Source organism: Neofelis nebulosa, chromosome 15 (assembly GCF_028018385.1).
Source record: "Neofelis nebulosa isolate mNeoNeb1 chromosome 15, mNeoNeb1.pri, whole genome shotgun sequence".
Lineage (NCBI taxonomy): Eukaryota > Metazoa > Chordata > Mammalia > Carnivora > Felidae > Neofelis > Neofelis nebulosa.
In genome coordinates, this window is record NC_080796.1 from 15682764 (window position 1) to 15706910 (window position 24147).

The 24147-nt window shown below is 38.1% G+C and overlaps 1 protein-coding gene across 1 annotated transcript in view; it reads right to left on the minus strand.

Moving 5' to 3' along the window:
• Positions 1 to 210: 210 nt before the first annotated feature.
• Positions 211 to 24147, minus strand: part of FMN2 (formin 2) — a 393127-nt gene continuing 369190 nt past the window's right edge. The window contains exons 17-18 of the mRNA XM_058701859.1: positions 3784 to 3865; positions 211 to 1730 (exon numbers count right to left, since the gene is read on the minus strand). Of these exons, the coding sequence (XP_058557842.1) occupies positions 1704 to 1730; positions 3784 to 3865 (109 nt within the window). The 3' untranslated portion in view covers positions 211 to 1703. The remainder of the gene's footprint in view (positions 1731 to 3783; positions 3866 to 24147) is intronic.

Sequence of the window (24147 nt, forward strand, 5' to 3'; positions counted from 1 at the left end):
CTTTCAATTCATAAGCGGAAAATACTTTTTCCTTAAGATTGTATAAGAAGCATTCAATTTTTTTTAACACTTACCTACTAACAGTTGTTAAACCTGAAATAAGAACTTCTTAAAAAAATCTTCAGAGTGTAACTTATTTTCTCCCAATGTTGAATATGATGACGGTATTTTGGAAGCATCCTTAGGCAATATACACACAATAGGCACAGAACTCTTTTATTATTCATTTTATTTTCATATAAATTAACATCCTAGAAAAATTGAAATAGAAACACTAAATACAGTATTGCACATAGCGATCTTTGTTAAATGCCCTATTATTACAGTGAAGAATGGTAATATACACATTGGAGGGACTGAAGGAGACAGGAAGACTAGAAAACAAACCAAATCCACTACTGTTTCTTTGCACTTAAACTATAAACTAAAAGGTAAAAGACCATACTTTACATAAATGCAAACATAGTTGTGATTCAGGACATTTTCTTTTTTAAGTCTTTCCATAATTAGCTTCTGATAGCAAGAAATTCTCCCCTTTATCAACATCGATAAGCCCCAACAAATATCATTAAAAGAATTAGAAAAAAAAACACCTATTAATATTAGACAAAGCCATCACAATGTATCTTGAGCTGACTTTAAAATATTCTCACAAAGAGTGGGAGATTTACTCTTCTTCCCCCTTGAAATAAAATAAAATCCTTTCCTAGGCTCCTTCAGGTAACAAATCATTACATACTCATTTTATAGCTTTTAATCACCTGCTGTAACACATAGAGATGATTCTAATCATGTAAAAACACTCAGGCAGGTACGCGAATTAACAGATGCCAATCCACCTGAAAACTTACTTTTTTTTTTTTGCCAACAATTAGTCATGTTTGGCAATTTTATGAACATCATTTATTTAAATTCCTTCAAAATATTGAGTCATATTTTCTTTGTGAAGGCCAATGGTAACATTATAGAGAGGCACGACTTTAATTTACGTTAGCTGAAGATTAGTTTTACGTACGGTCTCAAAGAACACAGGCTGATAAAAGCCCTCATTAAACTTAATACTCTGATTTCTGCCTATATTAAATGACTTATAGGAAAGGGCTTTCCTTTTGCTATATTTTTTACTTGAGTAAAAAAATGATAATCTTCTTTCACAAATATATAGTTATGGAGAGCAACCCAAGAGTTGGGGAAGCCTTGATTATGATATATAAATGGTACTTAAGTTTTAAAATAGAAAATTTATATGTAGACATGAAACTGATACAAACAATTCACTAGAAATAACATTTTAGCCATAAATCTAAATGCAGTGAAATGGAGTACTGGTTGTCAGTAGAAAGGAAAGTGTTTTGCTGGGATAAGGAATATTCTCACAAAAGTAAATTGTAAGTTTAACATTTAGCATGTTCAGCATTAATGCAAATATTGCCTCTTATACATGCTGTTTTGGTCTATCAATATTATACCATAAACTTTACAAAAAGAAAAGGTGTCAAATTCTCCACTGGTCTACTGCTTTTGCATTTTTATGAATGTACAGTAAAATTCAACAACTGGCGAACTGTCTAGAAAACACAAAGATTATGCTAGAGGTCAAGAGGAAAAATGAACAAAATGGTATAGTTTCCGTCCCACCCTCAGGTCAGCTGAATGTTGTGGAAGTGATTGCAGTGACTCATGTTCATTTTGCTTTCCATTGCTCAGGTCTTCATGCTTATCTTTGCTTTCTGAAAATAAATGCACCAGAGAAAAGTTACAGTTAGAAGTAAGAACTTTCAAAAATGTACGAAGTATATAATAGCCCAAACAAGATCTTTTCATTTGGATTAAATTCTCTAGGAAAAGGTTGAAGATCCACCAGCCCAGAAAGGAAGAATATATAAGCAAAATCTGTTTTATCTGCAAGAATTTTCCCCAGCCAAAATCACCAAATATTTTTGAGACCAAAAAAAAAAAAAAAAAAAAAAAAAAGGCTTTAAAAATTCAGCTTCTCACCAGTGTGAAAAAGTACCAACTCACCTTTCTCATTCTCCATCCTATGCACAAATACATAAAGATTGAACTGAGTGTTCATTCTCTTATATCCTTACAATAGCATGATTAGGTTGATTAATGATTTTCCCTTCTCATTCAGTACACCTTTAAGGTTATACTCAAATCAAAAAGGCAGAAAATAACCTAAACCATAAGGTAATTAGATAATTAGATCATCAGATAATATTAATTTTGCTATAAAGAAACTAAAGGGAAAATATATTTTATTTATTTTTTATTTATTTATTTAAAAAAATTTTTTTTAACCTTTATTTATTTTTGAGACAGAGAGAGACAGAGCATGAATGGGGGAGGGGCAGAGAGAGAGGGAGACACAGAATCGGAAGCAGGCTCCAGGCTCCGGGCCATCAGCCCAGAGCCCGACGCGGGGCTCGAACCCACGGACCGCGAGATCGTGACCTGAGCTGAAGTCGGACGCTTAACCGACTGAGCCACCCAGGCACCCCAGGAAAATATATTGTAAATGGAGATGTAATTCCTAACTTTTTCTAAGTAGGGTTTAATCATATTCCAATTTGGGTTATTTTGATATCTTTTCCATTTTTTAAATGTTATTTATTTTTAAGAGAGAGAGAGAGTGTGTGAGTGAAGGAGGCACAGGCAGAGAGGGACAGAGGATCTCAAGTGGGCTCCCCACTAACAGCAGAGCCCAACATAAGGCTTGAACTCATGAACCCCGAGATCATGACTTGAACCAAAGTCGGGATGCTCAACTGACTGAGCCACCCAGGCACCCCGTTATCTTTTCCATTTACACTACGTTAGTCTAATCCAATTCAAAGTTTTCCTATTTTAAGGCCTAAAACAACTTTTCACTTAAAACAGCATCATTTACTTACTCTTGTGGTACCAAGTGATAAAACCTCAAAACATTTAAAAAAAAATACTGACAGTGTGTCACAAAAGAAACTTGTCTTTTTGTTTTTTGTTTTTTGTTTTTTTTTTTCTTTTGAGAGTGTAAGCAGAGGAGGGGAGAGAGAGGGAGACTGAGGATCTGAAGCGGGCTCTGTGCTGACAGCAGAGAGCCCAATGTGGGGCTTGAACTCACAAATTGTGAGATCATAACTTGAGCCAAAGTCAGACGCTTAACCTACTGAGCCTCCAGGGCACCCCAGAAAACTCATCATTTTTACCAAGCCCTGCCTCCCAGGGTGTAAAAGTGGTGTTTTAAAGAAAGTGGGTGACTAGGAACGCTAAATAAGCTTGTTGAGGTCAGGCTTTTAGTTTACAGCTGATATACAGCCAACTCTATAGAGCCATTTGTGAGTACAAGCCAGGTCTGAGCCCCCTGGTCTGAGCAAAGGACAATGCTACTACTACTCAGCATTTCCCATCGTGTTTTAGATCCCAATGGTGCTAATTCCAATTATAACAGGCTACTCTGGGTTCAAATACGGCCCTTCACTGGTGATACATGTGTAATGGAGAAAGTGAAAAATTGCTCCCCAAACCTCACCAACACACACACATGCAGGTAGATGCATTCCTTTAGGAGATTTGTCTTAAATCTTAAGCTCTGAATGTCGATACTGAGATTCTCTTAGCCTCTGAGCCTGATCAAAAGCATAAAGAAAAGGAGATTCTTCAAGTCAGAGCATATCATCCATTCATAGTTAAGAGGAAAATAATTAAGGTGTCATTATGTGAGTTTGAATATGTTGTGGAAATTATGTTTAAAAGCCAAAGAAAAGCACAAGTTAAAAAAGGGGAGAGTTAAATACTTACAATTCCAGAGTCATGTCTTGGTTTTATTTTATAAAGTGATTTTCCCTTTTTCTGCCTACACACCTCTTCGGCTTCTTTTACTCTGGGTGGAGAGAAAACACATGTATTTAAACAGAGTCCTACATAGATCACTGGAATTCACCTTATGGTAGGTGAGCAAGTAGCAACTCATTAAGGATTTGAATCATTGGAGAAAATATCACATACACAAGAACATTATCTGACGTTTGATTCAAAAACATTGAACTAGAGGCTAACTCATTCACGGGTTCTCACCCTGGAATCAAAGGGGGTCAAATGGAATGATATACAAACACATGACAATTTTTATATCTACATTTCATCCTACATTAAAGGAGTCTTTTGCAGAATAAATTAAGGAAATATCCCTCATTTTCAGCTAAGGGTACTGAGATTGGCTCTATTACATAAATCTGAAACATTAAAATCAATCAATAATATCATATAAAAATTCATATGCCTATTTAAAATTATTTTAGATTCAATTTCCACATTACACTTACCCATATCTGAAAGTCATTTGCAGTGAATACTTCATCAAGCAACAGAACCAACCATTTATTTGAAAACAGAAAGTAGAGTGCACAATAATAATATTTTGACACTTCTAGGAGTTATTTTTAAAAACACGCTCCAAGGAAAACAGCACCAAATTTACTAGACGTATAGTTAAGAAAGGATGTTATTCAGAGGTAAGTTCTCCATTAAGTTCTGGATCTGCTATTTGATACTGGGTAATGTCCTTATACCATCAACTCTTGTATTCCCTCAAACAGTAAAAAGGCTTAATACTATTTAACAGTATTACTATTATTACTACAGAGTTGTTACAAAGATCAAAAATATTTTATTTAAAATGTTCTTTATAGGGGCGCCTGGGTGGCTCAGTCGGTTAAGCGTCCGACTTCGGCTCAGGTCATGATCTCACTGTTCGTGGGTTCCAGCCCCGCGTCGGGCTCTGTGCTGACAGCTCAGAGCCTGGAGCCTGTTTCGGATTCTGTGTCTCCCTCTGTCTCTGACCCTCCCCTGTTCGTGCTCTGTCTCTCTCTGTCTCAAAAATAAATAAACATTAACAAAAAATTAAAAAAAATAAATAAATAAAATGTTCTTTATAAACTGTAAAATGCTATAAGAAGTATATGTGATTGTTTTAATTAAACAAATAGTAAGAAATTTTAAACTGGGATTATACTAATAAAAAGGGGTTCCATAGGTAGGAAAACTAGCCTATCAGGTTAATTTATTTTTTATTATTATAATACCCTTGGAGATTAAAAGTGGAGCATTTCTGGAAAAACTTAAAAGGCTGTGACTTATCTTAATAAAAGATTTTTAAAATTCAGATCTTCAAGCTTATTTCCTGAAAGAAATGAATTACAAATATATTTCTTGAGCCCTGTGGTAAAAGATCTAATGGCAGAATTCCTCTGTCACATAACTGAATGAATACCTGTTTTTTTTTTTTTTTAATTTTTTTTTTTCCAACGTTTTTTATTTATTTTTGGGACAGAGAGAGACAGAGCATGAACGGGGGAGGGGCAGAGAGAGAGGGAGACACAGAATCGGAAACAGGCTCCAGGCTCCGAGCCATCAGCCCAGAGCCTGACGCGGGGCTCGAACTCACGGACCGCGAGATCGTGACCTGGCTGAAGTCGGACGCTTAACCGACTGCGCCACCCAGGCGCCCCATGAATACCTGTTTTGAAACAGTGAAGGCAGCAAATGATCCAGCATAGTAGCTATAAGATTGGTACTAGAGTTTACATTAAAGCGTGACGAATGAAAGTAATTCCTTTTGGACATAAAATGCCTGAGTTGATATTATTAGTAATTCCAGAAAATGACGACAATTTAGAATATGCTCCATTGCAACTACTTTTTATTACTTTTTGTCCAAGTCGTAAATTGCCTTTAATCCTTCCTCCAAACATTTGAAGACAAAAACATTTTCTTTATAACAAAGGATTGCAGGAGTTCCCATCTTCCTCTGAAATAGCTACCAGTAAATTTAAGTTTAACTATTTGGACGGGGAATTAAAAAATCTTTTTTTGTAAGCACTTAGCCAAAATCCAGTGGATCCCCTCTTAAAGTTGCTTGGAGCTCTTTAAACTATTTTGTGACATTTATTTAAAAAAAATAAAGTACTTCACAAAAATTGAGATCACCAAAGCATTTTTATTTTCTCACTATCATATTTATTTTGCTTTAAAAATTTTTTTAATGTTTCTTTAGTTTTGAGAGAGATAGAGAGACAGAGCATGAACAGGGGAGGGGCAGCAAGAGAGGGAGGCACAGAATCTGAAGCCCGCTCTAGGCTCTAAGCTGTCAGCACAGAGCCCGATGTGGGGCTTAAACTCAGGAACTGTGAGATCATGACCTGAGCCGAAGTTGGACTGAACCACCCCAGTGTCCCTATTTTGCTTTTACAACACATTTTTCTAAGGATCACGGGAAGACAAATCTAATACAAACATATTTAATTTTACACAAAAACAAATTCAGCCATTCCTTACAGCAGAGATGACGAAAATTACAACGTGCGTCAAGGAACCCTCACAAGATTTAGCTCACTCCTTCATTTGACAATCATTTATGGAGCAGTAACTCCAGGCCACGCACTAGGCTTGGCTCAGTTTTATAAGGACCATTACATTCACTGTCTAATTGGAGAGCTACCCGCGTAAGTAAATTACGTGTGTGCATTAAGCACTACCACCTAGGATTGTAGAGGTTCAGCCATGTCCAGAAGGAGGACAGGGATTGTGGGAATCTTTCTGGAACAGGTTGACAGCTGAGCCTTGATTCAAAGAGAAATCTTAACTGCTCTCACCTTTCCCAGAAGGGGGAATGGGACAGAAGATGAAAGAAGAATGTGTGTAAAGACCAAGTGAGACAAGGAATACCACAGTGAGGTTAGAGAACATACACACTTCCCTCCTGTGCTGCCACGGGATCCCCACACCCTTAGAAGCCAATGATTGAACTGCCTTCTGCCTTATGTTCCAGTTTCTGACGTGCATGGCTCGGGTGAGTCAGTCGCTGCCTCCTAGGCACCTCTAGATAGGCACAAATAAACGATTTGGGGACCTGAGACCCTAAGCACCAGAACCTTAAGTAGTTGCTATTCAGATTTAAGGGCACAAGCATGGAACAGATGTTAAAATGCCATTCTCTCGGCCCGCCTCACTCTGGTGCAAACCCTGTAATGGGTGGGAATCTAGGCAGCACCCCAGAATGTGATGAACACGGCCAGTGGGCAACACTGAGAAACTGCACCCTGGCACCAAGGTATTCCCCTGAAACCCGGACTGGGCAGCCGCCCTGAGCCCCTAGCCACTGTGCTTCCTCACCCCTCTCTCTTCCCAGTGCACACTGGGTCCCAGCCCGTACCCCGAGAACTTGCTCGCTTCAGCACTTCGTGGAGTTGCACCCCTCCTAAGCTTCCCAGCAAATGTGGCTTCTTCCAAATGCCAATTTTATTTCAACAAAACTCTGACAACAAGACATTTTTTCCACACTTTAGGCAGGAAAAAAGAATGTGTCCCTGGAGGTGAGATACACTGCCAGAGTTGGCAGAAATAAGAAGCATAACAAGGGAGAAGCCGGGAAGGAGAGAGAGGGCTGAGGCAGCTGTCCTTAGGAGCGTCTCCCGTTTGCTCTCCATCTGGGCGAGTGGGGCGGGCTCCTCGGCTGGCTCATCCAAGTTAGGCCTATTGAGTAACTACTTGTGCATGTTCCACCCTCTTTCCCTCCTGCCTCACCCCTCATTCAATCATGCCGAAAATTTCTTAAATTGAGAAGGAAAAAGATGTTTATCTCACAACTAGACATCGCAGGCTTTAAGTGAAAAAGCATGCTGGTGTTAACATTTCAAACAATAAATAAAGACGACCACTACGTCCTGTTTGGAAAGGAGATGGGGAGTAAAAACAGGGACGATTCTCGATTCTTCATTTATAAACAGAGAAAGGAGAGAGAGGAAACCATGGGTAGGCTAAAGAAGATAGTCCGTAGCTTTCAAATGTTGCCTGCACTTGAGTTTAAACTCTGATTAGGGTGAGGACTGGGATGGAGTACAGACCTTGCATGATTCATGAAGACATGTTCTTTTGAATCTGGTTGCAGTCACACAAAGGGGACTGCCGGGGCATTTGTTAATCAAGATTTCACCCTATTAGAGAACTAAAAAGGGAAGTAAAAAATTTCAGATGACATCTTTGATAGGCTCATTTAACAGTTGCAACTTCTAATCTGCAATCTAGATTACAGAAAGAAAATATGAGCAAAAACAAATCATATGATAATGAAAACTCTTCCACTCATCACCTCTAGTGATCTTGGAAAAACAACACAGAAAGCAGAGACTAGAAAACAGGAAACGTAGCATTGCCTTTTAGACCGAAGAGAAGGATACTGAGTGGTATATAATGGCTGTAGAATTTGACGTTTGTGCTAATATTTCGCTGTTAATAGCCTTTATTGTCTGCAGAACTTAAGAAACAAAACTAGGCTGAATAAATATTGAAAGTACATATTTACCCCTTAAATGAAAGGTCAAAAGTAATCATAACATGAGGCATTTTTTTAGAGGGAGAATTTAATTATAGGAAATAACCAAATGACATATACGGAATCAGGTTTGGCAAATAGAGTAGGTGACCAATTTGAACAAAATAATTTTTGTTCTAAGCAAAGTTTCGTTCAGGCAACAATTAGAAAGAGTGACACGAATCAATATGCGATTCCCAAAAGATGGAGACTTGCCCCCTTCAAGGGCCAACTTTGTATAACCAATTTTGAATAAAGCCTTTCTGAAAAAAATCAAACTTTTCTCTTCAATAAACGGAGGCACAATTTAACTTTTACTTGACGGCCCATGTTCGTCACTGCCTTCATCACTGTTGTAATGTGCTGATACAGGGCCACCCTCAAGGCCTCCTAAAATATATACCCATGTGGCAACTCACCCCTGCATGGACCTAACACTTGTACTTTGCTGTATTTACTTTGTGTCCACGTTAAGCTTTCTCTTTCTAAGATAGCAGGTTGTGAGCACTTCTCACTGGCACCAGCACACCTGCCTCGAGTCGAGGCTCTATCTTCTTCAATAATTTCTATCTTCTCCAGACGGGAAAACCAGATCACCAAGCTACTTTAAATGGGCTTCAAATTAGAACACTGAGTTCAATGCTAGCTAAACGAAGGGAGTTCCCGGACCTGGAGGCAGTGATTGTCGCCGCCACAGGCCTTCTCCCCACCTCCCACATACTTCAGGGCTCCCAGCTGTGTCTGGAAGGCTGGCAAGGCCAGAAGTCGGACTTACAGATAGCAGGGCTTTAGGGCTCTAAAGGTCTAAGACTCTGAGATTCCAAGACACTGCACGCCTCGTCATATTGTACCACCCAACATGCTTACTCAGCAGGTTGTCCTCAAAGATGGAAAGTAATTTGGAATGAATATAAAACCTGAAATTCAAGCTTATCAAGGTAAAGATGGGTGACACCATTAATTGGTAAGGACAGATTTTGTAGGCCTACCTCAGGGTAGGGAGGGAATCATTTTGTGAGGAATAGGACTGTGAGATTATCTCTCAGATGAGACTGTTTTTGCAGTCCAGGGCAAAGTGACCAGAGAAAAACAAAACACTTTCAAGTATTAAAGCTTAAATTTAAATTTACTTTAAAAAACTTTTATATTACATTTATTGTCTAAAAAATAAAGCTGTAAATGTAACCTAAAAAATAATAGACTTTAATACATCTATAGGTTTTTTAAAATTTCTTATATGCAAATATCCTAAGTTGTAACAACTTCATTTGGTTTTAAGCAGTTATGGATTCAGAAATTATGACGCACAGACAATTTGAGCCCCGGAGAATGAAAATATGAAAAATATTTTTTATCACACAGAATTTGCTGAAACTAATTTGCATTCCAATTATTTTTATTTTGGTATTTTTCAGAACAAATGGAAACTTTCTCAAATTTTTCCCTTATTATAACTGGGCACATTTAACCTAAGGGTTTTTCTAAACAAAGAGAGTGGTTTCTTATTTCTCTCCTAATAAAGATGTATTTTTATCTGCACTTCCCCCACTCCTCCCAGCCCCAGACTCATTTATTGTGAGGCAAACATATACAAAAAGTTCAGTGTGATTAAGTTTAAAGACAGTTTGTGAGATGAATAAGGGAGATACACTCGGCACAGAAACAGAGAAAAGAAACCAGACATCCCTGTAGCCTGCAGGCGGAATCATTTTATCTACCTTCTAGAGCAAAGGCCACGCTGGCCACAATCTTATCAAGAAAACAGATATGCTCTCATCATTCAGGGGAAGGAGAAAGGGAGTCACTTTTCTGCCACTAAACATTAATAATTTGGTTTAAATAAGTATCTGTGGCAGACAGATTCACTTCCTGCTGGCCCCAATGAGGCTTGCTGTGAGCAGCCGGATTCCTTACTGGAGTCCACAGCCTGTGAGAGATTTAAGCGTAGCCCAGCACTGGCATGTCACACGCTGGAGATCCTGATACAGAGAAGAAGCAGCTAAGAGTAGACATAATTATCGTTATTACCAGTTCACAATGTACTTCACTGAAACACAACACCATTGTGCCTGACTACAAAATGTACAATCTTCTAAGAGAAAAGCGAAAAAAAGACCCACATATAAGCACACAGAGAAGAGGGGCCGTGAGAGATTCTAGACAAAGGCTGGTTAGGAGTGCTGGCTTTAAAGTTATGGGTGTCTCTCTCCAGGTAAAGATGGAAGTAGGTGTTAGACGCCTTGTGGAATTAAAGGTGATCTGGGGGAAGGTTACTCCTGGCTCTGTCTTCTCTCCCTTTGACCTTAATGATTTAAAATACACACACAAAAACATCACAAAACCCCTAGGGACACAATGGGAACAATCAACCAAAAATGTCACTTATTACCCTCAAGTAAAAAGGACTTCAGTTTTCTCAAGGACATGTGAATTTCTGAATTTCATCACTGACAGTATCCGGCTTTTCAGAGAAACATTGCATTTGTACCTCAAATGGTTTCCAACTGTTTTTCTGGACACGCTTGCTCAGTCTCTTTTACTGCTTATTTATTAAACTCCCTCCCCCACCCCCACCATCCAGGGTCTAATCTTGACCCTGTGGTGTCTACAGGCAATCCCTACGTGATAATTCCAACTATGCTGAAGACTTTCAGATCCACACCTCTAGTTCCGATCTTTCCCCTGAGCTCCAGATCCCAGTGGACATTCTTCTTTCCTTTCCCACTCAGGCCTTGGTTAAGGACATAACCATCCAGGGCACCTATCTGGATAGTAGATCATTTTATCGTCCGATTCTTGATTTTAGCTCAGGTCATGATCTCACAGTTCATGAGTTTGAGCCCTGTTTAGGGCTCTGCACTGACAGTGCGGAGCCTGGTTGAGATTTTCTTTCTCTCTACCCCTCTTCCCCAACAAATAAACAAACATTAAAAAATTAATGTTTTATTAATTGGATTAAAATTAAATAAAAAGAACATAACCATCCATAACCATTCATACACTGAATTCTTTCTTTGCCTCTTCACCAACCCTCCATGCATATGTAAATGGTAACAAGTTCCGTTATCAATGATTCCTTAGTAATGATGTTTAAATCTGTCCCAACCTAAATTCCACTATTTCTGATTGTTTTCAAGGCTCCTCCTTAATGCCACTGGACCACTGCCACACCCTGCAGAATGGCTTTTACACTGTTCTAATCCATCTTTCACAAATTCCCCAAACATGGGAATCACATCTGAGCCACTTATTCATTTGCCAAGAAAATACTAAGTTTCCTAGTGAGGTATTCAAGGCCATTTACAAGTAACCTAGTTTCTCCTTAGTCTCCACAATGTTCCCTGGGCTCCAACTATGCATAACCACTAATCATCCCTGTAGGAGATCTTTGCTAGATCAGTTTCTATGGGACTACCCATTCTCTTTCTTTTCCTTCCAAGGGTCCCTCAAGTTAAGCTCAAAAATACCATCCTATAGAAAGTATATAGGACCCTCTAGGAAGGCGTATTTTAAAGACTCACAGCTACATTTATGTATCTGTCTTTTGCCTTGTTGAATACTAAGTTCCTTGAGATTGGGGATCATGCACATTCATTTTTACATTCCCAGGAATAATAATAAAGCTTACACAGGTGAGTATTCACTAGACATTTGAAAAATAACTGAATAAATGATAATGAACAGAGAAACTAAGAGTAAGCTAAAAAATGCATGGGGATAAATTTTGACCAATAACTGGGACTTTGATTTAAATATCTTTTTTTGCCTTCTTCTTCCAGTGAACTCTTAAGCAATGACTCTGGATGTCCAATTCACATACTGAGCAAACTATGCAGGGTTCTATCTGACTTGATCTTTGAGTTTACTGATTTACTACTATAATTCCATCCATAAATAACAATTTAGTTGTGAGTATACATAAAATTTATGAAAGAATTTAGCGTATCATATTCATTTTCTTCTATCTTATAGAAAAACTAAGTTTATATACATTATATGAATCATTAGAAGCCTGTAGGATTTAACATGAGATCATGTCAAACTACTCTCACTAACTCTTATTAGCTCCTAGGTTAGTGGAAAAGATAAATGACATAGATGTAATACATCTTCTTTTCAACAAAGCATTTGAAGAATCTCTAATGGGATGTCTGCAGACTGGAAAGTGAAATGATAGGTGAGAGGACACTTAGATGAGTTTATGATGGTCACACACACTAAAAAAAACATAACAGGGTGTCACTACATCTGGTTACGTTCTTGCTTTAAAAAGCATCCCATTGAAGAGGATCGAGCACAATTAACTGGCAAAATTTATATGAGACAGGTTAATCTGAGAATGGAGAAAACTGTTCTAGCAATCACAGATGCCAAAAAATAATGGAGATGTTTTTTTACTTGAGGAAAGTGAACAGTAAGCCAGTAATGTTTCAGACACAGTGAGTGCTCCATGTGACCACCTCATCCAACCATCTGGCAACCAAGCATGAGAAATGTCATCATGCTATTCTAGAAAGGAGGAGCGTGGGATTCAGAGAGGCTCTTGAGGTCATATAATAATGGAATGAGTGATCTGGTCAACTTCAGAGTCTGTACTCTTTCCATATCATTCTCCCTAGAAAGGGTACAAAATCATGAGCTTAATGTCTTCTTATTAGTACTATAAAAATGGTATTCCTATAATGGGAAGTGAATTGGGATAGATGATCTTCATTTTATTTCCCAAGTTCAATATCTTTTTCCCTTTAGAGAGCTTCCACAGAATGAGCATCTTAAAAGACACTATGATATAAGCTCCTTGAAGGCAGAGAACAGAACGTCTCTCCACTCCATTATCCCATGCCCAGCACAGCACCTGGCTCATCACTGTAGCATCCAACACTTACTAAGGACTTGTTATATGCCAGGCAATGGGCTAAGGAGATACTATCTCCTCTAAATCTTGTAATCTAATCCCATGGGTAGATACTATGGTTACTCAACTTCTACAATGAGGAAACTGAAACTTAAAGTGGTCAAATTATTTGCTCGGGGTCATACACCAAGTTGTGGCAGATCTGTGGTTCAAATCCAGACAAGCACAAAAATCCACCTCCAGAGTTCTAGTTGTAGCCACTGAACTACATTGTCTTTCACTACACAGACACATGCGGAAGATGAAATGTACAACCATTTATACCTTCCTCTTTCTGTTTATTTCCATTTATACATTTATCACATATTTATATATATTTCCATTCACTATATTAATTTGTATTACTTAATTTTTATTTATTTAGAAGTACTTGATCCTTCAGACTGAATCTTTTAAAACTCTGAACATATAAAATGTGGCAGTTTAAAGTGATTTTTGAGAAAAGAAACCATTTACAAAAATGGACACATGTGTTTTACTAGATACTGGGGAGAAGCACTACAAATGGACAAGTTTTGAACTTTATTCAAGGAAAAGTATTAACGGAAACACAATGGGCTATAAGCGTTCATCTCTGAAAAAGGAAAGCATGTAAGATTGTCTGGATAAAGCAAAACTACCACCACATTTTCTTGATCCTAATTTTTTGGAGAATTTTTTATGTGGTTCTCTGAATAAGATATGTGAATTGTAATCAGTACAAATCTAAAAATACAGAAGCAAGAGAAACTTTTCCAATGTTTTTTTAAAATACAAATCCTCAAAATAATTGGAGATTAAATTTTAAACTGTAACCCAGCGAAGGCATTTCCAAAGACAGGGAAGTCAACACACACTTCAAGAACGTCCTGGTGCTCATTGGTGATCTCATCTGATACAGAGATACAAGTCTGTAAAATTCAGGACAGCCAGCCTATTTTCTTAATTATAGCACATTGAAGTGGTCTGGAACTGAATAGCAATAGGTGGCTAGAGTCTTGGGTAAGCATCGGAAATGCTAACGTTCTGTGCTGCTGAAGGAGACTCGTTACCTCATGGCATCAACAGCAAGATTCACGTTCCAACTGTGTAAATGAAGTGACTCAAACTAAATTCTGTCAAACCAAGAGTATCCTTTTTTCATGTTATGCCACAAGGAATTTAACATGGTATCAGAAAAAAAAAATGTGAGAAATGTGGAAGTCACTATTTAGAACTTTTTAAAATACAGGATTTTTAAACTCCTGATCACATATTTTTCATCACTAATTTAAAATCTCTGACCTAGGGAAAAAAAAAGAGGTTTGTTTTTCTCATGGATCATGAAGTAGAGGCTATTTTAATTCTGTATTAGAGGTAGACTCACATGGAATTTACAGAAGTAGTTCAGCTGATGTGCCCTTTATCTAAGTCCCATAAGAACGACCATCTTCTTTTTGTATATATTGAAAATTTTTAATCTCCTCAATGAAATGGTCAAATGACAATCCCTTGTTCTACAAATTTACGATAGCAAATAAAACAAAATTCTGTCATACATGATGGCCAAAACTATTACAAAATCACATGTGACAGCAAAATTAATCTTTTATTACAGGAGAAAATGTTGTTTACTACATTTGACATTTTTCACGTGAATATCATTTTACTGTTTCCACATGCTATTTTCTTAATGTCAGTGATTTTTTTTTTGCATGTGGTTCAGAAACATTTTTGATTATAGCTAGTGAGAGATAAACTTAAGCTGTTGGTACGTACACTATGGCTTTTGTTTTGACACTTCTCTAGCAAAAGATGACATGTAGGAATAACTTGGATCCTATTTTTTAAAGACTTTTTTGGGGGGTTGCAGGGAGGAATTCAAGGGCTATTAGACATGGAAATTAGTTTATAGAGAGTTTATCACATTTCCTCCCTGTAAAACTCATAAAAGAATACAACAAAGCTATTTATATCATGATGCTTTAGGATTATGCAAGAGGAAGCTCAGCTTAATTAAAGGAAAGATGTGGGAGATACAAGGCAGGAATGGGATCAAGGAAACATACATAATAAAGGAGAATAAGGGTCATGATATTTCCTCTCCTGGATTATTCCTATCTGGCTAGAAATATGCTGTTTATCCCATCATCATAAAACAAAACAAAAAAAAACCCATAATTCACCTTCCTCTCCAGCTGGATCTTCTTTCCTCTTTGATTCTTTCTATGCACAAACTCCTGTGGACCCCATTTCCACTCTTTCTGCTCCCATCTCTTCAGACGTCGTCCCCGGCTACTGGCAAGAGACAGCTCTTGTGGATGCTATCATTTCCTTTCAATTCCAATTCCAAGGTCACTTCTTTGTTCTCACCTCCCTCAAGTGAACACCAGTAGCATTTTACATGGTTCTTCTTGTAAGATCTCCTTCTTGAAGCCCCTTCTGTACTCTGTCTGTGAGGCACTCTCTCTCTGCACCCACCTTTCACCTATCTCTCCTTGCTTACTCTGTTTCAGCAACTTCAGCCTCCTCCCTAAACATGTTCATTCCTGAGGCTCTGTACTTGCCGTTCCTCTTGTCTGGAATGTTCTGTCTCCAGATTTCCCTCACTTCCCTCTCAAGTCCCTGCTTATAGTCAGACAACCACCTCCTACAACTCGCTTTTTGCTTTGCCCTACTTTTTCTTTCTTTTTTTTTTTTTTCAACATTTTTTATTTATTTTTGGGACAGAGAGAGACAGAGCATGAACGGGGGAGGGGCAGAGAGAGAGGGAGACACAGAATCGGAAACAGGCTCCAGGCTCCGAGCCATCGGCCCAGAGCCTGACGCGGGGCTCGAACTCACGGACCGCGAGATCGTGACCTGGCTGAAGTCGGACGCTTAACCGACTGCGCCACCCAGGCGCCCCTGCCCTACTTTATTTTTCATCTGAGCCTGTACCAGTCCTGTTGTGTATTAATTTAGCTTCAGAAGGCCAGGATTTGGTTTTATTTACAACTCCAGTGCCTGGCATAATAGTAGTCACTTAATAAACACTTGTTGGATGACTTCAGTAAGGTATGTGGGCAAGTCATAAGTTCACAGTGAAGAATGCAAAACCAGTGTTCAGAGATGGGAGAAAGTAGAAGGTGGCACCCCAGGGAACAATTATAAAGGCAAATTAAAAGTTGAGGGGTACCTGGGTGGCTCATTTGGTTGGGTGGCCAACTCCTGATTTTGGGACAGGTCATGATCTCACGGTTTGTGAGCTCAAGCCCCGCATTGGGCTCTGCGCTGACAGCGCAGAGCCTGCTTGGGATTCTCTCTCTCCCTCTCTCCTTGCCCCTCCTTCACCTGTGCTTTCTCTCTTTCTCAAAGTAAATATTTTTTTGAAGTTAGATAAAAGCATTCTTGACTTCTCATCTCCTTCATGTTTCCCAGGATTTATCTCAGAATCTCCATTCCTTAGAGAGTCTACCTTAGGTTGGAGAAAACTGAGTTTTAAATAGTCCAACTAGGAAATTTATTCTAGAGCACAAAAGGTGAAGGGTATGGCCTTGCTAATACTGAAAGTATTAAGAAGTTAAATCAGTTGTGTAAATCATGGTGCCAGTAAGGGCACAGCTGGAATAACAGATGATGTGGCCTAGGCTGGATGGGAAGCTATATGAATGCATGAATGGATGGATGGATGGATGGATGGATGGATGAGTCAGAAAAGTCCAAAGAGATTCTAGAACAGTTAGAAGAACCAGGAATATTAATTGTGTCAGCATCTTCCTAGAAACCTTAAATATTTGAAGACAATTACATAGACAAGGGATTGGATTTATTTGTGTGGTTCTAGAAAGAGTAGAATCAGGGCCAGAGAGTACAGCCAGTCAGCCAGATATCTGTTCATTTTGTAATCCTTTACCCGATCCCCCTCAGGCTAGATGGATTACAGAATTCAGAACCTTTCTAATTTCAGACAGAAATATGGTATATAACACTATCCGGTTGGGTCAGATATAGCATGGAGTAATCAAACATGTTAATATTTCTGTAGTAAACATATGAACATTCATACTAAATGGGATGAATAAAGACTATATATAAATAGTCTCATATAAGTTGAGTTTGTCACAAACTTATGAAAAAAAATGGTTTCAGAGGTGTTTTGGATCTCCAAATTGTAGAAAAGGGATTATAGCTCTGGACTATAAAATTATAAATAAAACTGTATCTGTTATAATACTTGTTCTCAATGTTTATGAACTCCATTATTCTTATTAGGGAATTCTTTAAACCCTCAGGTGGAAAATAGGAAATGGCCATTAATAATTAAGAATTTGGATGTGAGCACTTAATTCTTAACTTTTATTTGATCAGCATCATTAGGAAATTTGTTTTTAATAACTACTCACAAATGGTAAAATATATACTTTACGGGAGTCAGCATATTTTTTTTTCTTTTTTACATGGTCCACCAGCTTTCTGATGGTCATGTTCTCACCTTTCTTAAGCTACGAGGTTGTGCATGGTCCTTGAATCTCACGTGAATGTTTGAGACACAATAAGAGACCATAACCAGTGGTAAAGTATTCTGTGAGTGCTTTGTCTTTTTCTTCATTAACAATAGATGAAGTAGGGAGCTTTAAAACATAGGAGCCAATTTAAGCTTTCTTCGTAATAACATCATTTTCACTTACTTGGATTTGTATTTTTTCCTGAATGGTTATGTGTGACTTCCAATAATGCCCCATCCATCCATCTGCTTGTCTGCCCATCCATCTGTTCAGCCATCCAGCCATTTATCCATGATATTAAAATAACAATTACCTTTCTGTCTTATTCTCTAATTAGTCCATAATGTCATCATTACCTATCTTTAAGTTCTTACTTTAGTACTCTGTACAATGGTTCTTTTATTTCACCTTTGTAAAATGAAAACATTAAAAAATAATCAAAGGCTACAGGAAATAAACCCATGTACCAACTCAACATGGAATTAAAAGGGCTTCTGCCCTAAAAACAACACATGGATTTAAGAATACATTAATATCCACAACTAGAATAACTTTTTAAATGAAAGCTTTTAAGTTATCTGTGAGGATCTGAAATTCTCTTAACTGCTAAAATATGCTTTTTCCAACTATTCTTCAACTTATTTACCTCCTCCATACATTTGGAAAACTTTAATGTGGCCAAATAGAATTTTGTTAAACTTTCCTAAAAAGTTTACCCTAGGCCATCGGAATTCAAACCAAAGAGGTTAATTTTTAAAAATACTTTTATCTCATAAAGTTAAGATCAACTATGGATATGCTTTTATTTCTGATGTTTTATCCTTGCAAAATATGTATTGCCTAAATGTATAATGATAATTAGATTTTTTAAATTTTATTTATTATTTTTTTAAGTTTACTTATTTTGAGAAAGAACATGTGCAAGTGGGGGAGGTGAGAGAGAGAGAGAGAGAGAGAGAGAGAGAAAGAGAGAATCCTAAGCAGGCTCCATACTGTCAGCATGGAGCCTGATACAGGACTCAATCTCACGAAACATGAGATCATGACCTGAGCTGAAGTTAAGAGTCAGACACTTAATCGATTGAGCCACCCAGGCACCCTGATAATTATAATATTTTAAAGATTAAAGACTTAGTACTGCTATTCCTTTCCTTTTCTGTACCCAACAAATTTTAGAGGTTGATCTCTACACCCTTTTGTGACAAATTAAAGTTTAGAGGACTAGAGATTTGTCACATGCAAACTTCTATTTCTGGCTATTTTAAATTCTAAATAAAGGTCTCTGATTCTGATAACAATTCTGATCTGTGGTTTTCTCCCACACCACCAAGCAATTTATTCAATTCTGACACAGAGATAGCATCAGATCCCACAGGTTAAGGCTCAGCTCCATAAGACTGCATGCCCCCACCCCCATCCCTGCCTCACTTCAGATGTCTATAGCAAGAGCAGGTTACCACCTGTGCTTCTGACCCATGAGCTATAGATGGAAGGTTCCAACAACCCCCTCCTTGGGTTCAATTAACTTGCTAGAACAGCTCATGTAGCTCAAAGAAATATTTACTTACTAGATCACCAGTTTATTATAAAAGGAAATAATTCAGGAAAGCCTGATGGAAAAGATGCATAAGGCAAAGTAGGTGGGTCCTTTGGGATTTTAGGAAGGCTTTATTACATAGGCATGGTTGATTAAATAATTGGCCATTGGTGATTGATGCAGCTCCTCTTCTCTTGTCAGAGGTCAGGGGATGGGATGGAAAGTTCCAACACTCTAATCACAGGATTGGTTCCCTGGCCATCTTTAGGTGACCTAGGGGCTTTCCAAAAGTCACCCTATCACATAACAGAAGACATCTTTATAACTCTCATCACTTAGGAAATCGCAAGAGTTTTACAAACTCTGTGTCAAAAACTTGGCTGAAGACCAAATATATATTTCTCATTACAGACCACAATATTGCAATGCCTATAAGACATGAATATTCAACATATTCTTTTGAAAAAGAGTGAATGTCTACATGATCTAACTTAATTTTATGTTGTTATTTTTCAAAGTGATGGTAAATGCAGCCCAACCTTAAATGTCCACATTATAAAACAATAGAGAAATATTAATAGGGCTTAAATATATGGAATAAAGTACTAATTCATTAATAGGACTATAGAGTACTCTGTTTATTAAAAAAAAAACCAAAAACTAAAAATGTTGCATTTATATCATGTCTAATTACTGGGTTCTGCTACACATGATTATGACACAAGATCACCCCGATGGAATACTAAGTAAAGGATGCTACTGCCCCAGTTCTCCTAATTTGGTGGAGAGGAGGGTCATCTTTGGGTTAATGGAACTCAGGAGATCAGGCCCTCTCTACTATGACGGCCACCTTTACCTCCAGGGCACTCTCCCATCATCTCATCTCCCAACAACTCTCCAGAAGCACCCCAAGGCAGAATAACATCGTGAAACCCAGGAAGAGGTGGTAGTGACCTCATGACTGCGGGTCCACTCTGCTTGCAGCAAAACAGCTACGGCCTCCACTCACACACCTAGAATTCTGTCCTCATGGAGACTACTACTTTCTGAAAAGCATTATTTCATTATAAAAAGCCAGAAAGCTTGAGTCTGCCTAAGTATCCAAAGGACAGGGCAGGCGTACTTCTTAACTGCACAGGATACCTCCATTCTCCTCTGAGCCTTAGTCTTTACTTTGCCAAGTATAACCACCAGTGAATTCCGTACAATGCAGTGGGGGACGCAGCTCATGGTTGGAGAGGACTGTGTGCCCTTTCTGTAAATGCAGAAGTGGCATGACCTACGTAAGGCACAGCTATTCAAACAGGACTTTATACAGCTCAGCATCAAGTTTTAAATCATTCAAGGAAGGAATCTGTAAGGACACATACCAGCCTTTCTCCAGAGAGAGATCAATGAACTGTGGAGACATGTTGGCCAGGAATAGTTTCTTTCATCTAGATTTAGAGTGTGACACACGGGTACCAGTCTAACTGTTATTCCTAAAGGAAAGAGCAGTCTTTATAATCAATTGGAGGTGGAGCATGGCCAGGGCTGCATGGGAGAGGATGGAGACAAAGCTGATGGATTATTTAGAGCATGTTTAACATTATTCAACATGATAAAATGACAGATGAACTTGATTAAATAAAGTTTTCAAGCTTAGAAAGACATCCAAGGCATCAAGGATCCTAAATGTTTTATTATAGATCTGACTCAGGAGACAAAAGCAAACTAAATCCAAATGGGATGAAATAAAATTAAAATGCTCGTAGGTTTCATGTAAGACAACATTCAGAAAGAGTGAGCACACAAAACTTTGTGTATCTATATACTGATAATATTATAGTTATAATTAGAGAACCTAAATTGCAAAAAAGAATACCATTTCTGGAGTTATATTTAGATATAATGCAATTTCCTTTTTTTTTTTTTTTTTTTTTTTGGTCCAGTAATATTATTAGTCTTAAAAATTGCAAAACCATAGGGGCACCTGGGTGGCTTAGTGAGTTAAGTGCTTGACTCTGGGTTTCGGTTCAGGTCATGATCTGGCAGTTTGTGGGTTCAGGACCCGTGTCTGACTCCATGCTGCCGATGAAGAGCCTACTTAGGATTCTCTCCCTCTCTGTCTGCCCCTCTGCTCACTCTTTCTCAAAAACAAATAAACTTTAAAGAATTGCAAAATCATAGCTCCTAAAACTCCAAGAGCATTAGAATTGGATATGAAATCATAATGTACATAAAATATTATGTATATACAATAATCTAAATGATGATTATGATGATTTATGATTTAAAGGTCCTTTTAAGGAGGAATAAATTGTAAACAACAGCTTTCTTTTCTTTTTTTTTTTTTTACAATTTTTTTAATGTTTATATATTTTTGAGAGACAGAGTGTAAGCTGGGGAGGGGCAGAGAGAGAGGGAGACACAGAATCCGAAGCAGGCTCCAGGCTCTGACCGTCAGCACGGAGCCCGACGTGGGGCTCGTGAGATCATGACCTGAGCTGAAGTCAGATGCTTAAGCGACTGAGCCGCCCAGCACCCCCACCAACAGCTTTCTATATAAACCAAAGAACCCAAGCTTATTATACCAACTTGCCATGATGATTGTTCAATCAATAGATACTTGAATTGACTGGAAATGCCAATATCCAAGACCACATTATAATTCTACAGCTAGTTCTTTGGCATCAACGTGGTTAGTCTTCACTGAGTGCCCACCGATCAGGAAGTACCCTATTATTTCTTCATCAAAAAAGCGCCTTCTTTCCCTGGGCTCAGATTCCATTCATGAACTAGTTAGTAGTTGCTCATGGCTCAAACTGCAAAGCGCCAACTGTTTAAGACAAGCAGAAACAAACACCCTGAGCAGCACCTTGGCCAGAAGGCCTGTGGAGTGGGGTCCTGAATGAGCGCCCCAAAAGGCAAGAGAAGGACTAGGGCCATTACAGTGAGAGGGTGAAGGTTGAATTAGAAATGAGGCTTTACCCCACAGTAAACACAGACACATTTCTTTCCCTTTTATTTTCATTTATTTTAACCATCTATTATATCCCCTATTTTTTTGTGAGTATTTATCACTTCTTTATCAGAAATACAGGCTGAGAAAACTTGACAATATGACTCCTATATAGATAAGATTTGAAAATGTTTATTTACAATAGATGAATAACTTCAAAATACATACACACATATACATACATAATATCTAATACATTGTGTGTATTTTTAAAAATTTTTTATTTTAAGTATGTTCCACGCCCAAAGTGGGGCTTGAACTCATGACCCTGAGATCAAGAATTGCATGCTCTAACTGACTGAGCCAGCCAGACACCCCATGTTGTGTGTATTTTTAACATGGCTTATGATTTCCTGAAATGGGTTTACACGGGAAAAGCACTGGCCCATTTCATCATTATAGAGTCAAGCTATTATAAACTAATCATCTGAATTAATGGGGATCTTTTTGATTTTGGAATGAGCTATGCAATTTCTTTTTTTTTTCAGTTTTTACCAGCAGATTTATCTCTCAAATTTTGATTTATGTAATATTCATGTTAGTAGTTAAAAGATTTATTTTCCATGAATACATACTGAACTCTAAGGGCATAGGGGATAGATAGCCCAAGAGTGTACCAAGAAGGAAGACAAAGGAACTTTTTTGTTAGGACTTCAAAGCAATCAGCAACTTAAACAGATCACTGAAGGTGGTGAGCACATCCAATTGTGGTCTGTTTTTATGCTTAGAACTCTAATGTGAGAATTCTACTTACCTTAAAAAAAACTTTAAACTTTTACTTTTTTTTTTTTACCTTAAAAAAAAAGCTTTACTGGGGTGCCTGATTGGCTCAGTTGGTTAAGCTTCTGACTTCGGCTCAGGTCACGATCTCACAACTTGTGAGCTCCAGCCTCCTGTAGGGCTCCGTGCTGACAACACAGAACCTGGAACCTTCTTCAGATTCTGTTCCCATCTCTCTCTGCCCCTCTACCACTCATGTGTGCTCGCATGTGTATACACACACACACACACACACACACCAAACACACACATACTTTCTCTCTCAAATATAAATAAAAATTTTTTAAAAAGCTTTACTGAGATATCATTAGCATGCTATAAAATTTGGCCACTTAAAGTGGACAATTCAATGTTTCTTTTAGTATATTCACAGGGTTGAGCAGCCATCTAATTTGAGAACATTCCATACTCCCAAAAGAAACTTCACTCGCCGTCCCTCCACACACCACTCTCCCCTCAACCCCCAACACAGCTAATCTACTTGCAGATCCTATATATTTGCCAATTCTGGACATTTCATATAAATCAAATCATATAATATATAGTCTTTTGTGACTGTCTTCTTTCATTTAGCCTAATATTTTCAAGGCTCATCCACAGTACAGCATTTATCAGTGCTTCATTTCTTTTTATTGCCAAATAATATTCCATTGTAATATTCACATTTTATTTATCTACTCATCAGTTGATGGACATTTGAGTCGTTTCCATCTTTTGGATATTATGAATAATGCTGCCATGACCACATGTGCAAAAGTGTTTGTGTGGACGTATGCTTCTACTTCTCTTCAGTATAAACATAGGAGGGAGTTGCTGGATCCCATGGTAACTCTGTGTTTAAACTTCTGAGAGGATGCTTGACTGTTTTCCAAAGTGGCTGCAGTATTCTACATTGCTGTCAGCAATGTGAGACTCTCACAGGTACTCCTCATCTCCCCCAACACTTGTTATTGTCCACCTTTTTCTCGCCATCCTAGTGGGCATGTCTCTTTGTGGTTTTAAGTCACATTTCCGTGATGGCTAATGATACAGGGCACCTTTTCATATGTTTATTGGCCATTATACTTACTTTCTGAAGACCATTCTCCATCTGCTCCCTACAAAGACACTGAATAG